At 44.2% G+C, this 14,795-nt stretch overlaps 1 protein-coding gene across 4 annotated transcripts in view; it reads right to left on the bottom strand.

Moving 5' to 3' along the window:
* Positions 1 to 375: 375 nt before the first annotated feature.
* ABCG1 (ATP binding cassette subfamily G member 1) overlaps positions 376 to 14,795 on the bottom strand; it is a 62,317-nt gene continuing 47,897 nt past the window's right edge. For 2 of the 4 annotated variants that reach the window (XM_074534243.1, XM_074534259.1), the window contains exons 11-15: positions 13,558 to 13,726; positions 12,178 to 12,278; positions 10,574 to 10,732; positions 8,448 to 8,566; positions 376 to 6,828 (exon numbers count right to left, since the gene is read on the bottom strand). In XM_074534243.1, the coding sequence (XP_074390344.1) occupies positions 6,600 to 6,828; positions 8,448 to 8,566; positions 10,574 to 10,732; positions 12,178 to 12,278; positions 13,558 to 13,726 (777 nt within the window). In that variant the 3' untranslated portion in view covers positions 376 to 6,599. The remainder of the gene's footprint in view (positions 6,829 to 8,447; positions 8,567 to 10,573; positions 10,733 to 12,177; positions 12,279 to 13,557; positions 13,727 to 14,795) is intronic. The other 2 variants (XR_012578727.1, XR_012578726.1) reach the window with 2 other exon arrangements.

The following is a 14,795-nucleotide window of genomic DNA, read 5'->3' as shown; positions in this document are numbered from 1 at the left end:
GAAGCAGAATAAAATTGATTCATAGTAATGCAAATGCATTACAGAAACAAGAGACAACAATGACATATTAGATATTCAGAATATGCACACTTTAGCACGCTGATTTTAAAATCATACCTTGCATTGACTCTTGCTTTGAAAAACAAAAGAACCAAATGTTAAATAATTCAGTAACAGGTTCAAGGGCAGGATCTCACAATAAGGTCAGCTGACTCAGAAAAGGTATTTGATAAATCTTAACTGACACAGGTGAAGGCTTGGCCCCACTGCAGGACTTGTTATCTTCTTCTTTTAAGGTGTATCAGTGTAATTGTCTCAAATTTAATTTTCTTTTGCCATAATTTAGGAGAATTTTTTCCATATTTTTTAAAAAAAAAATGTTCAGCAACTGATTCACATTTGGAAAGGTTGGTATAATTATCACTGAGGCCAGGAAAGTTTGTTTCTGGAAGTAATGGGAGTTTGTATAAAGATTACTTTAAAATAATCCACTAAAATAAGCTACAACAGGGTCAAAAAAAAGACATCACAGATGCCACTGAAGTAGAAAACCCCATCAACCTTTAAAAGCAGAAGCCTCCATGTTGCCTTGCAATCTGCTGAAAAAGACATTTTTGAATTTTTTTGAGTGAAGCACACACAGAGATCCAGCACGTTGGGGTTTTGGTAGCTCAAGGATGCCTCAAAGTCATCCCTCCACCTTTACCCACCCTGCACTCTCCCCAAGCAGCTCATTCTCACACCCCACTGGACAGCAGCCATGAACGGCAAGAAAAAAGGGACAAAAGCCATTGATAGGAATGGGCTGAGCTGCATGGGAGCCCCCAGGGGGAGAAAAAGAAAACAAAAGAAAAAGAACCAGGAAAATCTGGATGTGTCCTGAAGGCACAGCCATGCAGAGAATGCAGGCTGAGCCATGGCCACGGTTTGTGCCATGGGAGACACATCCTGGCTGGTCTAAATCTCTTAAAGAAAGGTTCTACAGCTGACAACTGCATAAAATGATCATTCTTTGTAAGCTTTCGAAATAACAAAAAGACTGCAGTTAAATTTTGTGCTCTACAGTACAATTACTCCTTCAGAAACTCTAGGCGAAATACGTACAGACAGAAATAAAGCATTAAACAGAATTAAAATGAAACTTGCCATGTTTGCAGGATCAAAACTGAAACTTTTAGACATGTGATATGAAGAGTTCTACGTGGGCTGACAAGAATCACTCAGTGGGATCCCCCACACCAAGCCCTCTGTTATGGGTTATGGGAACAGGAATTTGGGAGGAGGGCAGCAGAATCCCATCCCTGAAAATGCCACTGCCCCTGCTCCCAAATGGCAGAGCTCCTGACGGGCTCCAGTGGCACTCAGCACTCACTGAATGCTCTCCCCAGAGCTGTGTGGCACTGCAGTGACCAGCCTGCCACAAGCTGTCACAGAGGACATGACACAGGTGTCATTCTCTGCCTGCTTCAAGTTCCCAACAGCTTCTCACATGATCCTGCATTATAAATGGATGTGCACACAGAAATTCCTGAGCAGCTGCATCCCATGGGGCTGTTCTGGTAGGAAATAAAGGAAATCCAAGGAAGGATGGAGACTCTCCTTAGTGCTCTATTTACAGAGATATTTTTTATAGTCTTTTGCAGCAGTAGCCAGATTAAGTTCTAGTTGGGCTTTGGCCCTTCTAATTTCTCCTTGAATAACCTCACAGTGTCCCTGCAGCCCTGCTGGGCTGCCTGCCCTTTCTTCCAAAGGTCACACACCCTGTTTTGTTCCCTGAACTCCAGCCAAAGCTCTCTGCTCAGCCAGGCCAGGCCTTCTGCCCCTCTGGATGTCCTTTGGCACATGGGCATGGATGACCTGCTCCTGCTGTGCCTTTAGGATTCCTCCTTAAGAATCTCTGTGTCTTCCTGGACCTCTCAGACCTTCAGGGCTGCCTCCCAAGGGACTCTGCCAGCCCAGCTCTCAAGCACAGTCTGCCCTGCAAAGTTCTCCTGCCACCCCTCCATCTCCCCAAGAACCAGAACCTCTCACCTCAAAACCTCTCCCCAAGAACCAAAACCTCTCATCTCTAAACCTCTCCCCAAGAATCAGAACCTCTCACCTCAAAACCTTTCAAAACCTCTCCCCAAGAACCAGAACTTGTCAAAACCTCTCTCCAAGAACCAAAACCTCTCACCTCAAAACCTCTCCCCAAGAACCAAAACCTCTCACTTCAAAACCTTTCAAAACTTCTCCCCAAGAACCAGAACCTCTCACTTCATGTTCACTGTGCCCAAGAGCATCTCCAACAACCCCATCACCCACCAGCCCTTCTCTGCTGACACACAGGGCCAGTGGGGCATCACCAGGGCCTGGTTCCCTCACCAGCTGGGTCAGGAATTACCTCCCACACACCTCAGGAACCTCCTGGATTTTTTCCTCTCTGCTGTGCTGTGTTTCCAGCAGACATTTGGCAAGTTAAAGTCTCCCACAGGAAAAGGGGCATCAATCAAAAGACTTCCAATTGAACATTTCATCTACCTCTCCATCCTGGCTGGGTGGTCTGTAAGAGATTCCCACCAGGATATCAGCTTTGCTGGCCTTCCCCAATTCTCAGAACCCCAAAATCCAGCCAGCACTGTGTAGATAGGTCACCTCTGTGAGGAACACTGGGGTGGCACAGTTCAGGATGTACCACACTTCCTGACAGAAACAAGTGATTAATAAAACATTCCCTTCTGCTGAGAACACAGAGTTTGACACAGAAGTGTGGACAGAACTGCCAATCACCTGAGACAGCCAGTTCTTGGACTCAGGTTCATTATCTCCCACTTACATAACCAGCTCTCCCTGGTACATGTGCACATATTCCTCTCTTTTAATTAAAATAGGTACTTTGTGCTCCAAATTCTGAGAGCTGAAGGATTTCAGCACCAGTGTCCTTCCACTCCCTTTGGCCAGATACAGTTTGGCATTTTCTACATCCAGTTCTTTCAGAATGGCCTCTGATTTTGACCTGTAACAATGGAACCTTCTCGATTTCTTAAGAGTAGAATTTGCTTTCCAAATCTTTTATTTAATTGTAAATAATAATGCTTCAAGTTATTTTTAAGAGCCTTCAGCGTTTTTCAGATCATATGCAAGCTTCCATGAAGAAAAACAACAAAAGAAGTGTGAAGGACTTAAAGTCTTAACTAATGCACACAGTAAGCAAAGCAACATCTCAAAACAAGTTAAAATAGAGTAAGGAAGCCAACAGGACATTAAAGTCTTCCTGCAATCCCAACAAAAATCATACATTCAGTTTCCAAGTGAAACCTTTAGCCTCTTACACAGTCTTTACCCAGGCTGTGGCTGGTTCAAATGGTAATAATGGCATTGATTTCAGAGAGTTTATGGCTCTTTATATATGGCTATAAAACTGAGGATTTGAAAATTGAGCATTTGAAGCCTTCAGAATCTTGCTGGCCTTGTTATTCTTCCAAGTGAAGCCTCCAGAGCTTCCCAAAGTGCTGCTCACAACAAGAGCACCTACTCAGCCCATTAACCTGGGGGTGTGTTTTGTACCAGCCTGTTAGAATTTATCTCTATGTAAAGAGAAAAAAAGCCAACCTGAGACTACATTAAAAATCTCTGCAGTAGATGAAGACATAATTGGGATGGATTTTAAAGGCTTCTGTCCCAAAGCAGTGACAAAAGAGAGATCATCAGTTAATTTGTGAGCGAGGGAGAGAAAAAATTATTATCTCATCTATGTGTATCACTGAGTCTCCAGAGAATTACTTCTTTACTGGGATACTACAGCCTGAAAGCATTTCTAAGAATAGTAACTTCCATCTAAATGCTGCCAGCTGAAGGCTGGAAAAAGCATATCTAACAAAAAAAGGAGTGATAAAAATATTCCCAGAGCAGGAATTTTCTCAGGAACACCCGTGGAGGACCAGATTTTTGGCTGCCATAACATAACACAAATTTATAATACATGAGGACATGCTGGAGGCTAAAAACATAAAATGAGACAGCCTGAAACCAGAGGAACAGGCAGAGAAAACAAGACAGCATCCAAGGAATTCATACAGCTAAAACAGCTAGATGGGAGAGAGCAGCATCCTGCAAGATGTCAGTGTGGGAATGGAGCAAAGTCACCTCATCTGGAGCACTGCAGGGATTGCCAGGGTGTATTTGGTAAATGGAGCTGGTAAACACAAAAAACATCAACCCTGAAGGTGCTCAGTGCCAGGGATGCCACACTCTTTGACCCCAGCCTGGGCCAGAAGTCTGCAACCCAAGAGGAATTTGGCAAATGTCTTTGTCTGCTTGCAAAAAGTGTTTGAACTGCCTGTCATAGTCACAAATATGTTGAGAGTCTTGAAATAACCAAGGCACGTTGTGCTAAATGGATTTCAGCCTGTGCCTTGTTTAAAAACTGCTCACAGCTATGAGTATTATTTGGAATAGCTCAAATTCTTTATTTCTCAAATCTGACAGCCATATAGGCTTGTACCTGCTCGTGATTATGCTTGGAAAAGCTGCAGAGCTGTACAAAAGCTTTTTGAGAAAGAACAGCAACAAAAATTAAGCAAAGAGGCCGTGCAAGGATTTTTTTTTTTTTTTTCAACAGTAAAGATTGATTTTGCTTTCACAGGTAAACGTTATTTTCAGGGAAAGTTCAGCCAGCCTTCCTAAAACATGTGTCTTGATTTAAAGCCTTCCAGACCCCAGGCTTGGTTCAGATGTCCTGAGTTTAACAGATACCTGCAGCCTGTGTCTGTATTGATAAATCAAACAGAGCCTGGGCACGGGCCAGGAAAACTGGGAAACAATTTTCTTCCCTGCTAAATGGGAAAGCTGCAGCCCAGCAGAGCCAGAGCTTTTGCAAACAGTGTTTGGGCTGTGTAAAAGTCAGTGTAGGGCCCACTCCTGTTAACCCCAGCTGTTTGAGGACTAACAGAGCAGGGCATGGCATTTTTTATTTCACGAGGATAGACACAGCCATGGAGTCTTGGAAAAGTTTGTGGATTTTTCACTGCTGGGGGCCAGAAGATGAACCAGGTCCCTTTTATCTACCCTGCTGGGCTCCTCAACGGTTTGCCAACATTGAGCTGCCTCCAGCCTGCAAGAGTTCAGCATCCTGATGGGAATAATGCATTTACAGAACATTCAGGCCTCACTCAGGGGTCTGGGAGGGAATAATGCATTTACAGAGCATTCAGGCCTCTGGGACACCCAGATAAATTCACAGTCGTGGCAGAAAGCCCTGCTATTTGCACAAAAGCTCACCAAGGTGTCCAATGTGAGGATGGTGGGTTCATTTTAGGCTGAAAATCCAAACCCATGAAAATTCACATCAGCTTGGAACCAGATTTGCGCTGCCAAATTCACAGAGGTGAGATACCCAAAATAACAGTTTCATTGGTGTTCACAGCAATTGATTCTCATGCTGTGCACGGAGGCTTAGGGATGAGAACAAAACCGACTGATACAATTAGACCTGCAGTGTTTCAAGGTCATTTGTGTGTTTTTGGGAGGGTCCCACACAGAGGGCGTTGCAGATACAATGAACACCTCTGGATGAGGCAATCACAGGTGTTTTAACACAGCAGCCCAAGCTCTGATCTGTGGACAGCTCTTGCACTCCCTTAACAATCACTTTAGGGACAGATCCTGCTTGCACAATTTCATTAAAAATAAGCCTTGGAGTGCTTTGATTTTTTTTCAGTGGCAGGAGGTAGATCAAACAGATAATGAACAGAGCTAGTATCCCAAAATATCACAAATACTAAGGATTTAAAGACACTGCAAAAGAATATATTTTTCGAATATATTTTTCAACAGTTCAGTGACAGCTTGACCATGTCTAACTGCATGTGCTATCCAGTGCTGCTTCCAAATGGGATCACAGGTTAATGCAGATTCAGAATCTGCCTTTTCCTCCTATTATTACAGTTTTCAGATATGAGACCAGCTCGACAAATAAAGCACCAGAATTCTAAATTCAGACAGAAACAAAAATAATTACTTGAATCGCTTTAGGTTTCTTTTAAAAAAGTATCCATATTAAAAAGATATCTTTACCTTATTAATACATTTACAGACTTTTAGCCAGAAGGGGGTAATTCTGTGGAAAAGAATTGCAAAATAATACATAGAAAACTGCAAAGATGAAATTTAAAAAGATGAGATAATCTTATTTTCTTTGCATTTCTCATTTTGCATCTCACTATCATCTGTCAGCTAGAGATGACATTACACTATTCTGGCCACCAGGATCCTGGTGACCTTATCCCAAAATTGGTTTTCATAAGGAAAGCTCCTGCAGCCAGGTTTCTTGTGACAGTTACACTGCCTCTGCATTGATATCCTGTGGTGTAAAATTCCCTTCTATAGTTCTTCTTCCTAGTTAAAGCTAGAAAGTGTAATGAAAACATGACCCAACCCAACTGGACTGATTGGCTTAACACTGGATGTCCACTATCCCATTGTGGCTCTCCATGGGCTCGGTCAGGACAGCATCTGGCTGTCCCCAGCCTGGGGACCAGCCTGCCACAGTGAGACAATGTCAAGTGCCCTCTATTTGATGCCTAAAGTTCTCCTACTGCCTCGGTTCAGCTGCTTCTCCTTTACCTCTCCGCTCGGATTTTGTATCTGAGCACAAAATAGGCAATCAGGCGCAGAGAGAAGAAGAAAATCCCAAGAACGATGAAGTCCAGGTAAAGTTTGGCATTTTCTACGTCCAGTTCTTTCAGGATGGCCTCTGATTTTTGGAAGTGGCAGGTGTCATCTTTGTCACAGTGCAGATCTTCTCGATCCAGTCCGTAGATGGAGAGGATGACGCCTTCGAACCCGTATCTGGAGGGAGAAAGGAGGGATTACAAGGGAAATCCTGGTGATCTGGTGGGAAGAGCAACACAACCCCTGTGAGAGCTCAGCTGAAACGCTGAGGGGGTCAATATTGCTCTGACACATCTGTCTTGGGGCAAGTTCTATCCCTGCTGCAGTCGGGCACATCACGTGTCATGGGCATTTTATGTAAGAGGGAACAAGGGCAAGAGCTTTGCCTTTAATGCTTCCAGTTAGGGCACAGAGCAATTTCTCCAAAAGAAAAATGTTAAATCAGAAAGCAGCATGATTTCAGCTCATATTCAGAAATTCCTCATTTAAAAGTGACTTCATTATTTTACCTCTTTTTTTTTTTTAATAAGCAACAGGGATACAATTATGTCTTGAAGTCAGAAAAATATTAAAGCAGCATCAATCTAGAATGTCCCTTCTCCTTCCCTCTGTACATTTACAGTTCCACTGGTAATGTTCCCAGTATTTGCCTTTGCAAGGAGATAAATCATCATAGATTTCATGTTAGTGCATAGAGCAATTTCTCCAAAAGAAAAATATCAAATGAGAAAGCAGCAGCATGATTTCAGCTCATATTCAGAAATTCCCCATTTAAAATTGAGATCATTATTTTTTTGCCTTTTTTTTTTTTAATAAACCAGAGGGATACAATTATGGCTTGAAGTCAGAAAAATGTTAAAACCAGCATCAATCTAGAATGTCCCTTCTCCTTCCCTCTGTATATTCACAGCTTCACTGCTAATGTTCCCAGTATTTGCTTTTGCAAGGAGATAAACCATCATGGATCTCATGTCTATGAAAGCTCCCTCTGGCTTCAGGAGACCCCACATGAGCCAGGCAATGATTTAAGGTCTTACCTTGATTTCTTTGTTTTATTTCAGGGGGTGCAGTCTCATTATCTTTCATAGGAATCTGTGTAAGACCTCACTTGGCAACAAAGAAGATTTTTTTTGCCTGGGATTTCTCAGTGCAGGGTGGGGAAACGCGGAATGGGAAAATTCCCCTCTCCTAATTTCAGCTAAAACCATTTCAGTCTCTAGTCTAAACTATCCCTCCAGAGGTTTCCTGATGGGAATTGCCCCATCCTAAGACAGCTGAGTCAGACACAGGCACAGGCACTATAATGTGCCTATGGATCTTAAAGCAGCAGTTTAAATTAGAGGTGACACAAATCCTGTGCCTCTTGTGGCAGTGCTACTGCAAAACTTAAAGCCAGGCCTTTATCCAAATAACCTATCTAGGATACATCAGTGAATTATACATTTTCTTCCCCAATGAGGTGCTGGCATCAATTTCTCAGTTGGTGATGTCCCTATTATTTCATGCATCCACTACTGCAAAATCCAGGAAGATTTCTATGCTGTGCAATCCCACTGAATTCAAAGGGACTGACATGGAATTGTGGCCAGCAACCTGCTCCTATTTATTTCCCAACATCAACAGCTTAAAATGCAGAGAGATAATGTAGTTTACATCACATGTATGAGTGTGTTCATATTCTAAGAGAACACGCCGTGAACAGTCCCTTTGGCACCCAAAATAACCAAGCAAGCAATCAAGCCAAGGCAAACAAGCAGCATGTCCAGATGGGAGGGTGAAGGGCTCCCCAGCAGTACCTGACATAGGAAATGTAGGACATCCACTGGAGGTATGTTGGGATGGTGTCAAAGCTGACAAAAAACCCAGAGAACAGCAGGACTGGGATGGCAGTAACTGGGCCAACAAAAGTTGCCACCTGTGCAGAGAGGGAACAGTGTCTCTTGTCAGAAAAACAGAGAAAAAGTAAAAATTAACTTGCTCTTTTATTACTCCTAAGAATAATTCTACTGCCTCAAATTATTACTAGAAATTTGATTTTTTTTTTCTTGTGAGGGAAAGAGCAGTAGCACAGGGCTCATGCAGTAAGGCTATGCTGGTCCCCACGGGGTGGCACAGAGAGGGAATCAAGTGCTCTACTGCAGAAAGCTTGACAGCATCAATGCATATTGAGGTCAGAATCATCTGTGGAATGGTCACCTCAGCACATCTCCTGCCAGGAGTTACATGGCCAGCTTCCAGCCATGCCAACAGCTGACACTTTCCCTCCCTTTCCAGAAATTTGGGTTTTGGGCAGCCTTTTCCTACCTTTCCTTCAACAGCTTTTCTGGATGTGCATGGAAGAACCTTCTGAGCTACTGTAGTAAGTTTCCAGTTTGTGGGGATGCAGAAACACATCAGTCCTGCAGTTCCCAGGACCTGCCCAGTCTGGGATGGACAGCAAGTGAGAAGCCACCCCAGCAGGGGCAGGCACAGCCCCTTCAGGTGGGGCAGGACTTTCAGAGCCTCCCATCCAGGGCAGTCTGTGCTCTGGGGTGAGGGGGGAGCAGCAAGAACTCCGCTACAGCAAGAAATTTCTGCCTGTCACCTCTCAACAAACATCCTGGGGACACAGCAGTGGTACAGGGAGCAGAGTTAGGGCACAGCAGAGCTCCTGTGAGACCACGAAACACCATCAGTACTGTTTTAAGTTGTAAATTGTACCTGGGGGTGTGTGCTCTGTTTCTCCATCTGTCAGAGCTGGGGCAGTTCTCTGCTGTTCCTGGGCAGTTTTTCCTTTCTCTCTCCCACAGCCAACCCTCCCTCCAGGAGATCTCTGCTGTCCATGGCCACTGAGTGTCCCTGCAGGGCTGATCCAATCCCAGCATCCCATGGGGAGATGCTCCGCCCAGGGGAGGAGCCAAGCATTCCTACCTGGATCCAATCTGAGCCTGGCACAGCACAGCAGCCTTTGCCCCCTGCATTGCCAGAGGAGCAGCTTTCTGCTGCCCTGCATTGCCAGAGGGAGCCCAGGCCCATCTGCAGCAGCCCTGGAGCTGCAGAGGAAAACTCCCCCTTTGTGCAGGATCCCTGCTGCAGCAGAGCCACAGCTGGCACTGCAGGAGGGCTGAGCCCCCACGGGATGGGGCTGGGACACTGCCCTGACACACAGGGGGACAGGGACTGCTCTCACTCTGGCAGGGTTGTTTTGTATTTTTGCATTTTTATTTTATTTTTATTTTCTTCCCTAATAAAGAACTGTTATTCCTGCTCCCATATCTTTGCCTGAGAGCCTCTTAATTTCAAAATCATAATTCAGAGGAAGGGGGTTTGCATTCTGCATTTCAAGGGAAGCAGGAGGGCTGGAGCCACCATTGAATGGGACTGCTGCCACCACCCTGACCCACAGGGTGTCAGCTCCTGTTCTGACTCTGTCAGAGTTTTGTTTGGTTTTGGGGATTTTTGGTTTTTGGTTGGGTTTTTTTGTTGTTTGTTTGTATTGTTTCATTTGTATTTTTATTTTTTCCCTATTAAAAAACTGTCCTATTCCCATATCTTTGCCCGAGAACCCCTTAATTTCAAAATCATAATAATTATGAGGGAAGGGGTTTACATTCTCCATTTCAAGGGAGGCAGGAGGGCTGCAGCCACCATGGAATGGGACTGCTGCCACCACCCTCACCCACAGGGGGCCATGGCATGTTCTGACTCTGGCAGTGTTTTGGTTTTTTGGGGTTTTTTTTTCTTGTTTGTTTGTATTATTGCACTTTTGTTTATATTTTTTCCCTAATAAAGAACTGTCATTCCTATTTCCCATATCTTTGCCTGAGAGCCCCTTAACTTCAAAATCATAGTAATTCACAGCGATGAGGTTTACATTCTCCATTTCAAGAGAAGCTCCTGCCTTCCTCAGCAGACACCTGCCTTTCCAAACGAGGACAAGTACCTGCAGGGACGTGGAGGCTGCCCCTATGAGCAGGCCCAGCGACTGAGCCACCAGGGAGGTCATGGTGCCCAGGGCGGCGAAGAGCACGAAGCGCAGCGCGTCCGAGGGCTGGGAGGTCATCCAGTACACGATGCTGCAGTAGGCCACAGGGAACATGATCTGCAAGGACAGGCACTGGCAGTGAGCCCCTGGCACCAGACACTCACTGACACCCTGAGTGACACAGAAACGTGGGGGGTGTCACAGGCATCTTTTATGGAAAATCCTTTCCTTAGGGTTTTTTCTCCTGAGAAGCTGAGAAGCCTCAGGAACAAAATGCAAACTATGATTATCTGCTGCTGTGGAATGCAGCAGGTGCATCTGGGATTGATCTCATGTGGTTGTTTCTAATTAATGGCCAATCACAGCGAGCTGGTTCAGACTCTCTGTCCAAGCCACAAACCTTTGTTACCATTATTTTTCTATTCTTAGCCAGCTTTCTGATGAAGTCCTTTCTTCTATTCTTTTAGTATAGTTTTAATATAATATATATCATAAAATAATAAATCAAGCCTTCTTAAACATGGAGTCAGATCTTTCTCTCTTCCCTCATCCTCAGACCCCTGTGAACGCTGTCACAGGGGGGTTCCCATTAATCCACAGCTCTCAGCCTTTCCGAGACATAACAGGTGAAGGATTCCTGTCTTTCTGATGGGCATTTAAAAAAGGATTCCACTTCCAACCCTTCACCCTCCTGTGTCTCGGACATACTTTATGAAAAATCCTTTTGCTAGGATCTTTTCTCCTGAGAAGCCTCAGAGGAAAAGACAAACAATGATTATCTGCTGCTGTGGAATGCAACAGGTGCATCTATGATTGGTCTCATGTGGCTGTTTTTAATTAATGGCCAATCACAGTCAGCTGGCTTGGACTCTCTGGTCAGTCACAAGATTTTATTATCATTCCTTTCTATTCCTTGCTGGCCTTCTGATGAAATCCTTTCTTCTTTTAGTATAGTTTTAATATATCATTTTCTTTTAATATAATATATATCATAAAATAATAAATCAGCCTTCTGAAACATGGAGTCAGATCCTCATCTCTTCCCTTGTCCTGAGTCCCCACCAAACTGCCTGGAATGAGGCTTGGAGTGACTCAGGGCTGCCCCCATCACTCTGCACAGCTCCTGAAAGGTGCCTGTGCTCACCTGCGGCTGGGCTCTTTCTCCAGCAGCACTGACACACCCAGAGCACACAGCCTTGAGCTGCACCAAGGGAAATACAGGTTGGATAGCAGGGAAAAGGTTTTTCCAGCAAGGGTGAGAAAGTTCTGGAATGGTGCCCAGGGAGGTGGAGGAGTCCCCATCCCTGGGTGTGTTTAACAAAGCCTGGATGTGGCACTGGGTGCCAGGGTTCAATTGAGCTGTTGGGGATGGGTTGGACTCCATGATCTTGAAGGTCTCTTCCATCCCAGGGATTTTGTGAATTCTGATTCATCCCAGACACATCTGGACATTTTCCCCACTATTCCAATGGATAAAATACCAGTACTAATCTTCCTGGCAAGAGGGCTTGTTGTTCATGAACTGAAATAGTTTCTGTTTTATTGAAGAGTAGAGCATGTACCTGGAAAGGAACATCAGCCATGGTCTTGGCCAGGTAATAGGCTTTCAGGCTGTACCAGTAGTTCAGATGCTCTCTGAGAAATACTCCCATCTCAAGGGGAACTGCAGAGAACACAGATTATTCAGTCAGACTGGCAGGGTGCAATGCTGCTTCACATAAAAACAACACGAATGTTGTTGTTAAACACATAAAAACAAGATTTTTGTTTTACCCTAATAAAGAACTCTTATTCCTACTGCCATATCTTTGCCCAAGAGCCCCTTAATTTCAAAATTATAATAATTCAGAGGAATAATCAAATCCTGCACTGCTGCAGTCCCAGGGTGGGACTGGAACTCTCAGGTCTTTGACAGAGCAGCAGAAGTTCCAGTGATTTGTAATGAGCTGTAAAAGGTCAGCCCATAGAGCTGCTCACTGTTGAGGCTGTGGACCACTCTACTCAGATGATCTGAACCTCCCTTAAAGAGGATTTTTCAATTTAAAGTGGTGTCAAAACTTAAAGAACTTGGTTATTCTTTGTGGTCCAACAGGGAATCCAAAGTAACAGCACTCCCAGAGCAGGTGTGAAGCAGTCCATTCTGCAGGAGTTTGCTTCTGACACCACATGAATGAGCTGATTTTATGCAGGAATCATAACTTGGAAGCCCCAGATAAATTATTCCATCCTCCCTAAGCCCAACCATGAGCTCAGGGTATGGCTGAGCTGCACTGGGATAAGGAGAAATTCCAGTCCAGGACTGTGACACTGAACTGTCTGTGCTGGAAAACATTGGGAAAACTGGGCAGGGAGCAGTGCCACTGGCCAAGCCTGCTCCTGCTTGCACAGTTGTGCTTCTGGGGGTGCAAGGTTTATCCCCACACCTGTCTTAGAGGCAGAATCACAAGTCAAATGCTGTCTTACACCAACCCAGACACATCCCAGCATTCCAGCTGTCGCAGACGTCTTTTCATGAAAAATCCTTTCCTTAGGATTTTTCCTCCTGAGAAGCTGGGAGGCCTCAGGAATAAAATGTAAACAATGATTATCTGCTGCGGTGAAATGCAACAGGTGCATCTGTGATTAGTCTCATGTGGTTGTTTCTAATTAATGGCCAATCACAGCCCAGCTGGCTCGGACTCTCTGTCTGAGACACAAACCTTTGTTATCATTTCTTTTTATTCTTAGCTTAGCTCCTTTTTATTCTTAGCTAGCCTTCTGATGAGAACCTTTTCTTCTATTCTTTTAGTATAGTTTTAATGTAATATATATAATAAAATAATAAATCAGCCTTCTGAAATATGGAGTCAGATCCCCATCTCTTCCCTCATCCTGGGACCCCTGTGAACACGGTCACATCCAGCACCCCCTCCCTGTGCTGTGACACAGCACCCAGCACTCACAGGTGAGGACAGTGGGCATGAGAGCAGCAAACATGAGGAACAGCATGGAGAAAAAGAGGAACCCCGAGTTGCTGAGGACTTTCTTGGCCTCATTGCCAATGCCCAAGTAGAGCAATCCGATGAGCAGCCCAATGCCAATGTGTGAGGTGATCCTCAGGTGTGTCAGGACCTGTGGTAAGCAAAGAGTGGCATTACTCAGGATGTCTGGGCTCAGAAACGGTGACAGTGGGGCTGAAATTGGATAGATTGCAGAAAGGGAGCACTTATGTCCAGAAAATCTTCTATAGAAACCATTAGAGTGGTTTGGGTTGGAATGTCACACACACATTTTCTGAAAAACCCTTCCCTTAGGATTTTTCCTCCTGAGAAGCTGGGAGGCCTCAGGAACAAAATGTAAACAATGATTATCTGCTGCTGTGGAGTGCAACAGGGATTGGTCTCATGTTGGTTGTTTCTAATTAATGGGCAATCACAGTGAGCTGCCTCAGACTCTGTCTGAGCCACCAATCTTTGTTATTCATTCTTTTTCTATTCTTAGCTAGCCTTCTGATGAAATCCTTTCTTCTATTCTTTTAGTATAGTTTTAATATACTATACTATTATATATAGATATAATATATATCATAATAAATCAAGCCTTCTGAAACATGGAATCAGATCCTCATCTCTTCCCTCATCCAAGAAGTCCTGTGAACACCGTCACATTGGAAGGTTAAAGATCACCAAGTTCAATGCCTTGCCATGAGAAATGCTCATTTCCTACTGGGTGACAAAAATTTTGAGCTTCCCATGAAAATTTCTTCCAGGTAATACAGGCAGGAACTGCAAATGCTGCAAGCTGAAATCTCCCTGTCTGACAATATCATGGAGCCACTGGCTCTTATTCACCAGGGGAAAGAGACTTTCTGACTAAAAGATAAATTTCCCGAGAGCAGAGGAGAAGCAGAAAAGGCATTTTAGGCTTGTGTAGACCCAAGTAACTTCATCAGGAATAAATTAGCTTTCTGTGCCTTCTCTGCAACACAGAATTCCCACAAGAGGCTTGGAAGAACAAAGGAAATAATAACATTGGGAACAACTGCAAGCCTTAGAGTCGAGCAGGAAAAAAATATATTAAAAACAACATTGTCCTTCAATCTGTGCATCAGCAAATCAGTCATAGTTTCTCCTGATTTTAATTCATTAACTTAATTAATCCTTGTTGACAAATGTGGTTATAAAAAGGAGGAAGGGAGAAC

The sequence above is a fragment of the Zonotrichia albicollis genome, chromosome 2 (assembly GCF_047830755.1).
Source record: "Zonotrichia albicollis isolate bZonAlb1 chromosome 2, bZonAlb1.hap1, whole genome shotgun sequence".
NCBI lineage: Eukaryota > Metazoa > Chordata > Aves > Passeriformes > Passerellidae > Zonotrichia > Zonotrichia albicollis.
This window is presented reverse-complemented; position numbering and strand designations above follow the sequence as displayed.